Below are 13,409 nucleotides of genomic sequence, written 5' to 3'. Positions count from 1 at the left end.
TGGAGGGACTGGAGTCACCGGCTGATGCTCTCATCCTCCTGTATTGTGAGAGACACCACTCACACAAACCCCATCTTTTTAAGTTGCTTTTTATTGAAATGTAGTACATTAGCAAACCCTAACTAACTGGTATACACTATTAACATATTGGCATATACCACGTTAACTACGATACAGTGTTATACTTACACCAAAACACATCAAGAACTTCTGCTGCTGTCAAGCTACAATTTCACAAGGGCTGGAAAGACCTGATTGTCAGGAGGTCACCGCGCCGCCGCCGTGCCTGTGTCCCTGCCAGACCCCTGGCAGCTGCGGGCGTTGTCAGGTGATGTGGTCACACCAATGTGGCCCACCCTGCAGTCAGCTGAAACAGACCTTTTGTTTTACATGCACGCAAATTTGGGGCTTTGTGTTTATTTTTTTTTGCCGCAGTCTTCCAAGCCCAAAGGCTGGGGCATCCCCTCTCTGCCGGGGTAAAATGATCCCGTGTTGGTGGATTCTGTGCATAGTTAGCCATGGCCTCGAGCAGATGATCCAGAACAGGCACAGTCGTACAGAGAACCTTTTAGTATTTAGCATCTCCTTGCAAACTGCAGCAGAGCATCAGATGCTATCGCTCAGTCTTCTCACAAAGGTTATTCCACTTACAGGACTAGGGTGACAGGTCTTACCAGTGCTGGGAGTGAAGTCTAGACAGATGAGGTGGAACAAGTCTACCTGCTGATGTGGTGGTCACTGAGAAGGCTTCTTCTTCATTTAGCACTTCCCAGTGCAAACACAAAGCGAGCCCTGTCAGGCGACAGGCTGGGACACTGCCTTGCTGGCTGTGATGCGGGAACTGCATGAATCTGCAAACAGGATTTTACAGCCCCAAATGTCCCATTAAACTTTCCTGACTCGAAAGCAGCAAAGAACATCGACTTAATTACAAAGCCCAGACCTTCCTGTGGTGGAACATGGGAGGGTTGTTGAGCTGTGGAGCTGTTTCTGTAAGATCCCCACCAATACAGCCCGGGTATGTGCCAAGGCTGCAGGCAGCTACAGCCTTTACTGCCTAAGACAGCCAGAGGGTGTTATAGACACAGACATTGTAGATCAAGAGTAAATCCAGTGATCTGATGCAGTTGCCACAACCCAGCACAACTTCTCTGGTTGGAAAAAAAAATGGCTCTTGTCCCCCTGAGGGGTTCAGGCAGCTGAAGACCAAGTCAGAGCCAAGCAAAGGAGAGTCCCAGAGCACGTGAGAAGCAGCAAAAAAACAGGCAAATAATACAGGAAATGCACACAGCTGAGCTCAAGGCAAAGATATAAAAGCTTCTTGCTCCTGGGAGGCTCACAGCTGCAGTGAGCTGCAGGTGGATGCAAGTGGAGAAGGGAATAGCCCGTGCCCGGCAGGAGTGAGGGAGCCTTCACATGCATGTTCTGCAGACTTTTGGGCTGTGAACCCCCAGTCCCAGCTATGTGACATTAGCTCATGTTACACTTCAGCCTTGCAATGAAATCACTCTACACAACTTCAACTTTCAAAAAAACCCCTATGCCCTTCTTACTTTGCAGGTATATTAATACAATTAAGTATTAATAATAATTAAATTATCACTTTAGGGACCTTGTAACACAGGGCCCCATGCCAGAGACCCTGGACATTATTGCCACAAAAAGAAGAAATATTCAGACATTATTGCACAACCTACACATTCATCTCTGTTCATCTGGGCATCTCCTTGAGGCTAGTAGGCTGAAGAGTGAAAGGATGCTCCATGAAGAGATCCACAGAACAAGCATGCCACAACAGCCCACGTCCCACACAACCTGCTTTGGCTGAGAACAACCCGCTAGGAACCTCTGTGCTCCCGTGGGCTGTGATGCTAGTTCAGAGAGACAAATCCCCTTTGAGGGGCTGGCCAGCACAGTGACAGCACGGCGATGAAGAAGATGCTGGAGGTGGGGTGGATGGCAGTGCCTGCACAGCGGGGATCTTCACCCATCTCTCAGGAGGAAGAGAAAATTGCTAGTAATTGATGGGGTGGAAGGGCAAAGATAAATTGGGGAGAATTAAGAGTGTTTGGAAATTCAAGAAGAGTGTACAGGCTTTTAAAAAGAGCGGGTGAATGAAAGGATCAAACAAGTGACATAGATAAAATGGTGTCAATTACAGCTGCTTTGCAAAAGCTCATGAGAGTGTCTTTCATCCCCCTACAGTGCTTCACAAGCACTAGGGAAATGTGACAGCCCCTTGAGAGGTTGGGGATTTAGCCAACAGGTCAGGACATTGCCGACTTGGGGTTATGCAGCACCATGGCCCCATGCCAGGAAAAAAACCTGTCAAGAGCCCCACTTTTGTCATTGCATCCTACGAGGAGGGGCGGGGGAGGGGGAGGTTTACCTCTTTCTCTCTTATTTCAAAGACATTGGAAACAAGGCAGAAATGAGCATCAACCTCCAAAAGTACAGCCTATCTTTCTCGTGATTTCCCACCAATCTGGTTCATTGGAGCATCTTTCCCTCTCTCAGCCCCTCCCCTGCTCAGTGGTTTCCAGCCAGCGTGCCGGAGCACCGGCTGCCCTTATGGCAGTACGCTGTACTGCACCAAGTCTAGCAGGGAAAGGAGAAAGTGAAGATATCTTCATATATAACAACACATATGCAAGCTGTCATAGCACATCACACACTCTTCTGCACCGCTTGGGCTGTAAAATTAGGTCACATATGGATGGGTAACATGGGGTGACAAAGGAGCGAAAGCTTCACTTGTGAAGCTGAAGGTGTTTCCTGGGGTCCCTGCCCTGAGCCCTCCTGCCTTTCTCTCCCTGTCTCACAGGCCTGGCAGCACACCCTTTGCTCTCATGTTTGCCTGCCATGCCTTGCCTTGTGCACTGCCGTCCTACTTACTTACTTAATTGAAAAAACAGATGACTATTAGCTAAGAAAAAAACCCCATATTTTCAACAATTAAGTCAACTCACTCCCTAGTGATCAGGCTGCAGAGCTGCCTGAACTTCAGCGCAACCCTGGTGCCTTCATCCATCAGCTCATGACCTATGACTGTGGCATGATCTCAAACCTACATTAGGCTAAATAAGTCCTGCAGCCTCAAGTGTGACTCTTGCCTCCTGCAGACCTCCCTCTGCTTTTCAGGAGCTGCTCAAGCTCTTGGCTCTCCCAAGCCTTTGCACTGTTTTACATGAGTGTGCTTAAAGAAAACAGAGACTGTGTTGATGTCTCATAATACAGTCCTAAACACATGTATTTAAATGTTTTTGTTCTTTCTTTGGCTTACGTAGAATATCTGGCTATTCCCAAGCGTCCTAGAAGCAAGGAGACAGGGCAAACAGATACCAACACATGAGCCCACCGGAGGGAATAATTGTGAGTGTTGTTGAGTAAATTTTAACATGCTTCAAATGTAATACTTAGTGATAGTATTATAGGTAAAAAACACACTTACAGTCTGGTTTCTTTTACTGGCAATTATCCTCTAAGAACACAAGCAAACCTTGATTTTACAAATGTCTTACGGGAACATGCAAATCTTTCATAGAACAGGAGGCCAGGAAAGAGAAGGTGAAGTGCCAGGGTTCAAATAGCTTTGGAAAATACTTTGAGATAAAAGCTTTTTCTTTTTATTTGAATATGTAGAAGTGATGAAATTAATGTTTTCTGTTAAAAATGATTTCCCAGGTTACTGGCACTTACAGTTCATGGCAGCTTGCAGTATATTTTGCTTCTATGTAATGACTCAACCATACACAGCACCAGTGCAGAACAAGAACAACGATGCTCATCAAGCTTTTTTTTTTATATACTGATTAATATGAAAAGGAAAACCTCAAACTTACCAACATAGCCCAGAAAAATCACCCGTGTTACTGTGGTGCCTCCTCCCCATCCTCAATATGACTAAGTAGAAGAATGCCTGCTATGGCACGTCCCAGCACGCACGTAGGGATCAACTGTTTCAACTAGCTTTTAATTTTCCTAGTGTTGCAAGCTTTTACAAACCCAGGATCTCAATTATAATCATTGTCTCCCTTATCCAATGGAACAAATCCATTTTTATATCACTGTGCCAGGCCCTGACCTCCACAGAGGCAAACCTTCCCTCCCCTCCCTTAAAACCAAGATGCTAGGTTAGAAATAAGGACATTTAAGAAAATATAAATGTCACAATTTATTATTTTGTCTTTTGAGGTTTTGCACTTTCTAATGTTTGTTTTGTTTTCTAGCTTTTCTGTGTACTCTGGTACACAGCCGGTAGAAACTGTTTTGTTTCCATGCCAAAACCATGCCTCGTGTCCTGGTGACATTCCTGGTGGCCTTGGGGCCAATCCCTGTGGCAAATTCCTTTGTTAGACTGAAGCAGCCCCTGCAAGAAGGATTTGCTCAGAGCAACTATGCCCTGTGCAGTGCTATAACAGGTTCTCCTGTCCAAAACCTTGCTGGCAGGGCTGTGTACCAAGCTGGTGGCTGGGGCTTGTGGCACAGGGTAGGCTGTGGCGTGCTTGTTGGAGACACCCAGACAATTTTGTATTTAACCACGGACACCCAGGTGTTTGTTGGCTTTTTGTAACCTCACTGCCCACCAGAGATAAAAACAAGCCCTCTAACATCCTTGAGAGATGGTGCCTTTTCCTCTCGGGCGTTTGTTTTTGGAAGGTCCTCTCTCTCACGTGTCTGGCCTGCTGCGATCTTGCTGATGTAATTACGAAAACAGGGGTTGCTCAATCAGCCCTTCTGCCACCCCTGAGCCCTGTACGGGCCTGAGTGCAGCTCTGCCAGGCTGGGTTTGGGAGCTCTGCCCGGGCTCGCTGGCGCTGCCTCCCTTTGCGCATCCAAAAGGAGAGGAAGGATGCTGGCCACAACCTGCTGCCACTCAGCCCCCGGCTGGCACGCTCTGTGACCTTCCCTTCTGCTTTGTAGGAGAAAGTGGGTGTTAAAATTGTGCTCTTAAAAACAAGTCTGGGGTTTATGCATATTTCTAGGGTGAGCTGAATGACAGTAAAAGTGCATTAGATAAATATAAACGTGGGTATTAGGAGAAAAACCTCCCTTCACTTCACACCACCCACTCTTGAATTATCAGATTAAATAAAGCTGACGCACAGCAACAAAAGTCAAAGCCCGCTCGGCAAAGAGGATCATTTCCTCATTTTACAGAGCTGAGTTTTCATTTTTATCTTAACCATTCGTGTTAAAGACACGGCTGAACCACACTGCAGGTAAGGATATATGTCAAGCAGACTGCTCTACAATTAAAAAACATAATGAAGGAGGGGAAATTCCCCAGCTCATAGCAAAAGCAGATGAAACTAAAGCGTGGCAGGGTATGTCTTACCTTTCTTTTTGGCTTAACTGATTTCTCAAGATTCCTATACAGAGAGTGAAGCTTTGTTTCACATTACAAGGACACAAATGCATTTCTACACCTACAGTAACTTAGACTGCCATGGAGAAAAATCCAAACATCCACTGAACAGCTATGCATTGTCTGGTAGGAAAAGGTGGAGCAGAAGCTCTTGCTCCTCCACGTCTGCTCGTTTGAGGAACCCTGTGGATGACAACTTCAGAGGTTCCTCTCTTGCCCTCCATTTCTGCATTACTCTTTCAGAAGCTTGCAAACAATATTCCTTTCCCCACTGCTTTTGTCACACGACGGTAAAAATCGATTTTTCCTGCAGTGTGTCAAAGCGGTTGCTGCTTTCCTTTCTTCTGCTGCTTTCTGCATCCCCATTTTTGATGTCAGTGGGAAAGGGCACAGCTTAGAGAATGTGTTTGTTATTTAACTGTTGCAGATCTCAATGGAAGAAGGGGATAAGAAGCTTACCTCTTTTCTTCTCTGTGTAATGCCAACATGCTGGCTTTTAAAAAAGCTCGGTGAAAAATTCACTTGATTCTTTTAACACCCCTCCCCCCCAAAAAAAGTTAAGTGAGAAAGAAAGCTAATTAGATTTCTGCATATTTCAAAAAGTCTACTGATTTTCAGGTAGATCAAGTGCTGGTTCTGTCAATGTCCTCTTATACAAAGAGACTAACTTGACTTGAGCACACGGAAGGACCAACAGTGTATTCTGTGTGAGCCATTTTCCTCCTGCTGCAGTCAAACTGGAGAAAAAACCCAAGCATCGAGTTCCTTGAAATCCTTCTGCAAACGCAGGCCCTCTCTGTGGCTTTAACATCAGACTGGCTTGCTATTGTCTGGGGTTATGTGGGTTGTAGGAAACTCAATGCACTTATAAAGGTCCCTTTCAGAAGGGGCTATTTCACAGTAAGGTTATGGATTGACTGAGATATACGAGTGCTTTTACCAGTCATTAGCCATCTCCTCTACAACCAGTTCCCTTTCTGACATTGCCCAACCATCTGGACGATCAAAAAAATGGAAACAGCAGATGCTTGTGTAGGAGACTCATTTGCAGTACAACACAAACTCTTAGGACCACCATAAAACCTCTTCTGCACCGCCACGGCTGGACCAACACGGCTCCCCATGCTGTTACTCAGCAACTTCCATCAGGTAATCTTGCTTGTGCACCACTCTTTGTCAGCTCAAAGATGCCACCCTCAGAAACCACCACAGCTGGTCTTCATCTTTGCAATCGAGAAGGTGGGTTGGTGTTCTGGAAAAAGCATCTCTTCTTCAGACAAAGGAGATCCATGGAAAGAGTACACAACAATAGGAATGAGAAATGAAAAGAACGGGAAAAGGGCCAGGAAGGAGCACGGATTCCTTTCAGGTTTTGTTCTCGTCATACATGTCCAAGGCTGGCTCGATGGTCGAGAACTCGCTCTCGTAGACCAGGCTTCGAGGGGACAGAGAGTTACGATGAAAGAAGTGACTGCCTACGAGAGGTAGAACAAAACTTTGTTAGGAACACACGTGAGCAACGTAACAACCAAGTAAAGCATCCTTGTACATAGGGGCCAACCACAGAATGCATGGGAAAAACAGTCACCCTTTAAGGCAAAACAGTGAGAGCTGTATGAAACAGTTCACCTCCCTTGTGTGCTCCCCTGCCGGTTCAAAGCAACTGCTTCAACCCCAAATGGTTCTCTCAGATAAAACAGGTCAAGTCTGAGCAAGGCTGGGGCAGGCTGGAGTTTTGCATTCAGTGCTTGCTGCTGATTTACAGCCTTATAAAGCTGCCACGTGCTTCCTTCAGAAAGCTTTGGTAGGTGCCCAGTTCCCTGCACCATGCACTGGCACAAAGTGCTACAGCAAAGGGTTGCAAGGAGTGAAGAGGCTGAGTGAGGAAGTCACCAAGGAGCCTCTGATGCTGCTGAAAGCCTGACCTCCTCCAGAGCTCAGCAACCTCCATCCACTCAGGGACACCTTCTACAAATAGGCACCCGTGTGTTTCCTTACGCAGAACCAAAGGAGACCCAACTCTCTCACACTGGTGACAGCTGACACAAACACCAGGTGGCTGTTGATAGAGTGGGAAATACAAGTTCATTTTTTTTCCTTGGTGGCCTGGCATTCCCATGGCTCTCCAAACCTACAGATGCATTTTGTGAGATGCCCAGCCCTACTGCTGTAGAAACAGTCCTCTCTGAAAGCATCTATCAGATCAGGCCCTCGGCCAAAACATTTCATTACTTGGTTTCTTGATCCCAGGGGGGATTAGCTGGGAGCAAGGCTGCTTAGATTACAGTGCACCAGGCAGCCACATGAGCCAAATTGCAGGCAACTGAAAATCTTCCAAGTTCATCAACAAGGCACTTAGCAAACCAAGGTGCCTCCAGTGTCAGGCAGCAGTGGAGCAAGACGCTTAGGGGATTGCAGTTTTAGCCCTGGCAGAATTTAAGTGCTTAAACCTTCCTTTCTTTGCCAAATTTTGAGTCCAGCCTATGCCCTTCTGAAATAAATAGCTTACGAAAGATGCAAAGAGAGGAAGAATTCAGCTGCTGTGATCCAAGACACCTTTTCTCCCTCCACAATCACGCAAAAGACAGAGACTCAGAAAAGAAAAAAAGCAGAAGTCCTTCTTAGGATTAAAAAGAAAAACTAGAGCTACGATCAAATCTATAGAACTGTTGGAAAAGCAAATGTAAAGATGAATTTTGTGCTCAAGGCAGAGGCCTGTTCCCTAAACCCCCTCCAAACCTCTCTTTTATCACCAAAAGCCAGCACATGCAGCCACTCCACCATTTGCAGTGAGAAGGGGAAGTTCCCATAAGCAAGTTATTTTTGGTCTCATAGTTAACTGAAACCAGAGTGAAACCAGCAGCTTCATTGCACAGCATGAAGTGCTCATTCTGCCAGCAGCATACATCCAGGTGTTTGGGAGAAGTATCACGTACTTTGCAGAAGCAGTTGGCAGAGGATGAGGAATGCCCATTTTCTAGCTCTGCACCCTCTCCCACATGGATGGGTTTCTAAAACTGGGCAATTCTTAAAAGGAAAAAATTAATTGAAAAAAAAAAGGTTGAGTATTTGAGGGAACCATAAACTTGGAACTATCCCTTCCAGCTGATCATAGGCTAGCTTCAAACAAAAAACCTGAGCCTACTTTGAAATGGAACCAGATAAAACCCATTTCTCAAGATTCTCCTCAAAACATGGTATGGGTTGAGATCATTTAACCTTTGCTGACGGAGTTCCAGCTGGTAGCTGAAATAACTCATGGACATTGGATGTTTCATCTCCCTTTCCTCCACCCCCTGACATGTTAACATACTGAACAACCAATGCTGAAGTGAAACAAAGGAGATTCTAACAGCTTGGTGTTGCTTTTGTTTTTATTACACAAAAATCAAACAAGGGATTAGGAAGCAGACAGCCCAGGCTGTCATTTCCCCTGTATGTGCCTAGACTTCCACTCCAGCAGGCGAGTGGGAGATCTAATCAACAGGCAGAGAGGTCATCTGAGAACAAATATTTTAAATTAGTCTGGAAAAAGCCACTGTATATCCAGTACCTCTCAAATTCTTTACTGTAAGGTTTTCCTGCTTCTTGGCAGAATAAATTTAAGCCACTCACTTCCAGGAAGCTGCACGTTTCCATCCAGATACAAATCTCTTGGCTCTCATACCACTTTTGGGCCACATTGTCCACACTTTTCCTAACTGTAGTCTCTCCTCTACCTTTCTGTCCATTGCTGAAAACCCAGCTGCTGCTCAATGCTTTTCAGCACTCAAGCTTCAGGTGCTCTAATAACCAGGATGGTATAATTGCCCACAACTTACACCTAGAGAAAGAGTCGACAGGGCACAGTGACCCAGCCATGCTCATCTTCATGCAGAAAACTGCTAGTGTTCATTTACACACATGGCATCAGTCCAGTTCATAAGTTCACTGAGTAAATGTATTTTAAGGGCAAGTAAAAACATCCACAGGTCTAAATTCGGCTCATGAACCTGTTTCTTCCTATTTTACACTCAAAAAGAAAGAGGAAGATTTATCCTGTGGAAAAAAAAAATGGTAAGCCTGCATTTAGTTTTAATGTACAGAAATGGATCCTGCAAAGAACTTCTCAGAAAACTTGTATTGAGTATGAAAACAAACACCCTACCCTGGAATTGATCTTTCTGCCTACCCTAGGATGCTACAGAAGTGGGCACAACACCAAGGCCAAAAATTCAACAGACACAGCCATAGCATTGCAGATGCATCAGGAGTATCAACTGGTGTTCTCTTTCCAAGTATTTTAATGTCCCCTGTCACTAATTAGGCCACCTTCTCCCATCAACTGCAGTCCCTCCATAGCTCCTCCAGCACAATGACCTTTTAAGGTGGAGATCTGATTGGAGCACATGCTAACTTGAGACACACCTTCAGTTAAGGACCACCATTGCAGGATTATCTCACAGAGAATCACTTCCTCGAAGCCAAATGTTTAGCCAGGCACTGCCACTCCCTCTCCAACTACACCCTGTTACAGTCTTCTGTCAGCCTTGTCCTGCCATCTTTGCAACATCTGGAAAGATGTTTCCTCTTACTATTAAGATTATGCATATGAGAGTTAAGTGACTCATCTTTTATGCCTGGATATCTACAATCATGGCAGGCAACAAAAACCTTGGGAATTTCCTTGTGCCTACCCAGAGTAAAAAAATGGAGTTTCTGGGATGGTGCAGAATCCATCCTTGAACATACTTATTTCATTAACAGGACAAACTTACACTGCTAGCCTTAGCTGTAACTAACCTAGTAGACTCTGTATTTTTATTACCACTTTGAATCAGTTGTTAGAGGTTCAAAAGAAATATTAAAAAAAGATGGCCGCAAGTTATTTAAATCCTCTGTGAAGGGAAATGCACTAGAAACTTTGTCAACCATTTTGTTCCTAATATCACTCAACTTCTCCTTCTGCTGCTGTTCTGCAGAAGCAGCATGAACTGGAACTGTTTGTGGTGCCTTTTGCATCAGGGTCACCACACCGTTCAGACTGTCCTAGCGCATCCCTCCTGACAGCATTAAAAAGCACTTCAGGGTTTTTGTTTCAGGAGACAAGCACAAACTTACCAGTTTTATTACTGCTGTTGAGAGACAGGTGATTAAAAAAGTCACCCTTTTGTTTCACAGCCTGAATCCTAAAACCATGCTCTGACCACATCCCTCCATTTTTGGCAACAATACTCAGTTGACTTTACAAAGAGATGGTCCTCAGACACAAGAGTGTTGGAGAGAGGGTTTTTTTTCCCTTCATGAGTAAGTCCAATGGGGTTTTCCAGCCTTTCAAAAAGCACTTACTGCTCTATTGATTGTTTTCACGTTTCTTTCAAAATTTCACAAGGACACACTGAGAGTAGTTCTATTAAATGCACTGAAGCTATCACATACTTCATATCTAATTATAAAAGCTGCCTTCTCAGCTGAAGCCTGCTGGACAGAAGAATTAAGAAACTATTTTAATGTAGACTCTGGCAGTGCTCCTAAATTCTAGAAGTGCCTATACATAAAAATAAAATTAAACTACATTTTCTATTTGCCCATACATTACAAACACCTTACAGTAAAATTGGTTCTCTCCATTCACTTAATTAAATTGGAAAGTATTTTCAAATGTCTAAATCTTCATATGAAAACAACAAAACCAACCAAACACAGAACAGGTTTTAACTTCCGTCAGTTTTATTTTCCTTACCGATTTGTTACCTTTATCTACCCATCTCATTAACTCAAGCATCAGCACTTGGCTGCCAGTCAGATCTTCCTACGTGTTTTAACCGACTGTTGTGAAATTACTCACGCACTGCTTGCATAAGTTACATGTATGTGAAACAGCCCGAGTGAGGACGGCGATGAGATGTTTTCCCTCTGCCTCCTCACCAGTAGAAAAGCCACAGCAAGAAGGGACATGTTTGCCTAGAGTTTCTACACCACAGTAAAGACCATTATCAATCCTTCATGATCTGAATTAGAACGACAAGTAACCCCAGCCACTAGTATGAAAGGAGACTTCACAGATGGCAGTGGGGAAAACACTACCTTTCCATTCAGTACTAGGAAGGAAGAAGTGGTTTAGAGCAGCTTCACTTTTATCAGAAAGAAGGGTGGCGGTGAAAGCAAAAGTCAGAAAAGGTTTATGATTTATATGTTGAGAAAACAGTGATGCAAGTCTTCAGCAATGCATGACCTGAAGACAAAAATCCATCCTCCCAGCGCGATACAGAAGGAGAAACGGAGACAGAGTTCTTATTTCAAGCTAATTCTCAGCTGGAGTCACAGTAAGCCCATTATACACTAGCATGCTTGGCCCAGCTGTTTTCCTTAACAAGTTGGTATGGAGTGATTGCTAATAATACTTTTGTTAGTCATTCCAGTGCTGGGTGGCACCACAAGAACGGCACCACTCGCTACATGACCGAGAATGAAAGGAGAAGAATACAGACCAGCAGAGATTAAATCATTCAAAGGAAATAAGGCACTTCATAAAATTTACAAAAGGCTGTCAGACTTAAGCACTAACACACAAAGTCCAAGGAAAATAAAGTTCTCACAGAGTAAGATTTCATAATTAAAGGGGTTTTTTTATTTCTTCACTTTTTCCTCAATACAAAGCTTTGGCATCAGCAAATTTTTATGAAAAAATAGAATGTACTAAATAATTGCTTGTGCTGCATGATCCATAAATGATGCATAAAAATAGGTGTCTCTCTCCAAGGCAATCGGCTGGAAAGCGTTTCTTCAATACCATTCTGCTCTGTGGGGCAGAAAAAAGGAACAAAATATTTAAGTTAATACTGCCAATACAAAAAAAATACATAATCCTGTAAAAGTGAGTTAGTGAGAAATGACTAACTATACAAGGCTGGAGGAGGGCTGTACTCCTTACAGTGTTCTTACAGGACCAATAAAACAGACAGGACAGCCAAAGCTGAGCATTTACAAGCTTCTGAGGAAACTCCAACTGCTACTGAATACTTTCTCTAAGTGTTGCTATCCAACATCTGGGCTTTTTGGACTTCAAAACACAGCTACGCAGTAATTTCTGACCGTTCCCTAAGAAGTAAATGAAAATTCACTTCTTTTATTCCTTTAAATCCCTAATTCCTTTAACAGTAACCATGCCTGAATATTATGAGACCAAGAAAAAGCAGCTGGTTCCCTATTTTTCTTATCACTCAGACAATGTTCATTTTATCAGGAGCTATTTAACAATGCAGGTGTATATGTGTGTGTGTATATATATATATATACATACACACACACACAGAAATAGGTACACAGTTAGATATACACATATACACAACTCCAGAACTATTTAAGTCGTGAGAATGACAGAAAAAAAAAAAGAATATGTGTTCAGATGAGTTTTAATGCAGAATGTTTGTCTGTCCACAATGTCCAGAATGTGGCATGTCCACAATGACCTTTTACTTGCGTCAGCACATTATGTGGCCTCATTCTTGCTACGGTTGTTTTCTGCTAAGAAAAACCCTCAGCTTCCTCTTGAAAGACTACTGTAATAAATGTAGAGTATGCCAGCATTGCTGTTTATATGGAGAACAGCATAAAAAGCAGGTATGCTGTTATGATATTTAATGGAAATGACAGTGAGAGGCAGCTGCCATTTATTTTGAATGCTATTCAGCACAGGAAATGCTGTATCTGCCCCTGGGGAGCATACGGTGTCAATGAAATAATAGATCTAAGCATTAATTTCATACATATACATTTTAAACTGTATAAAACAAGTAGTAGAATCTAGCAGCACTTGTAGAGGCTGCTTAGATCCCAAAGGATTCAGCTGAATAGCTGTTGAGGTTAAAGGCTACAGTTAGGTCACTTGGTTACCTGAAGAAGGAATTTTTTGACAGCTCTGGCTTCTGTGGTTGCCAGTTTTCTTAAGTCTGCCTCAAAGTGTACACTCGTATACACTCTCACGTTCACTCCTATCACTCCTCCTTACATCAGCACGCCTTTTATTTGTACTAAGGGAACATCACTGTAAAAACACTTC

At 43.7% G+C, this 13,409-nt stretch overlaps 1 protein-coding gene across 2 annotated transcripts in view; it reads right to left on the bottom strand.

The window, feature by feature from the left end:
- Window positions 1–6,682: 6,682 nt before the first annotated feature.
- RNF130 (ring finger protein 130) overlaps window positions 6,683–13,409 on the bottom strand; it is a 47,937-nt gene continuing 41,210 nt past the window's right edge. Inside the window, exon 9 of one of the 2 annotated variants that reach the window (XM_062002666.1) lies at window positions 6,683–6,843. In XM_062002666.1, coding sequence (XP_061858650.1) covers window positions 6,734–6,843 — 110 coding nt within the window. In that variant the 3' untranslated portion in view covers window positions 6,683–6,733. Of the gene's footprint in view, window positions 6,844–11,955; window positions 12,150–13,409 lie in introns of those variants that run through there. The other variant, XM_010197890.2, reaches the window with a different exon arrangement.

The sequence above is a fragment of the Colius striatus genome, chromosome 9 (genome assembly GCF_028858725.1).
Source record: "Colius striatus isolate bColStr4 chromosome 9, bColStr4.1.hap1, whole genome shotgun sequence".
In the NCBI taxonomy this organism is placed as follows: domain Eukaryota; kingdom Metazoa; phylum Chordata; class Aves; order Coliiformes; family Coliidae; genus Colius; species Colius striatus.
Note: the sequence above shows the minus strand (reverse complement) of the source record. Positions and strands in the feature narration are given on the sequence as shown.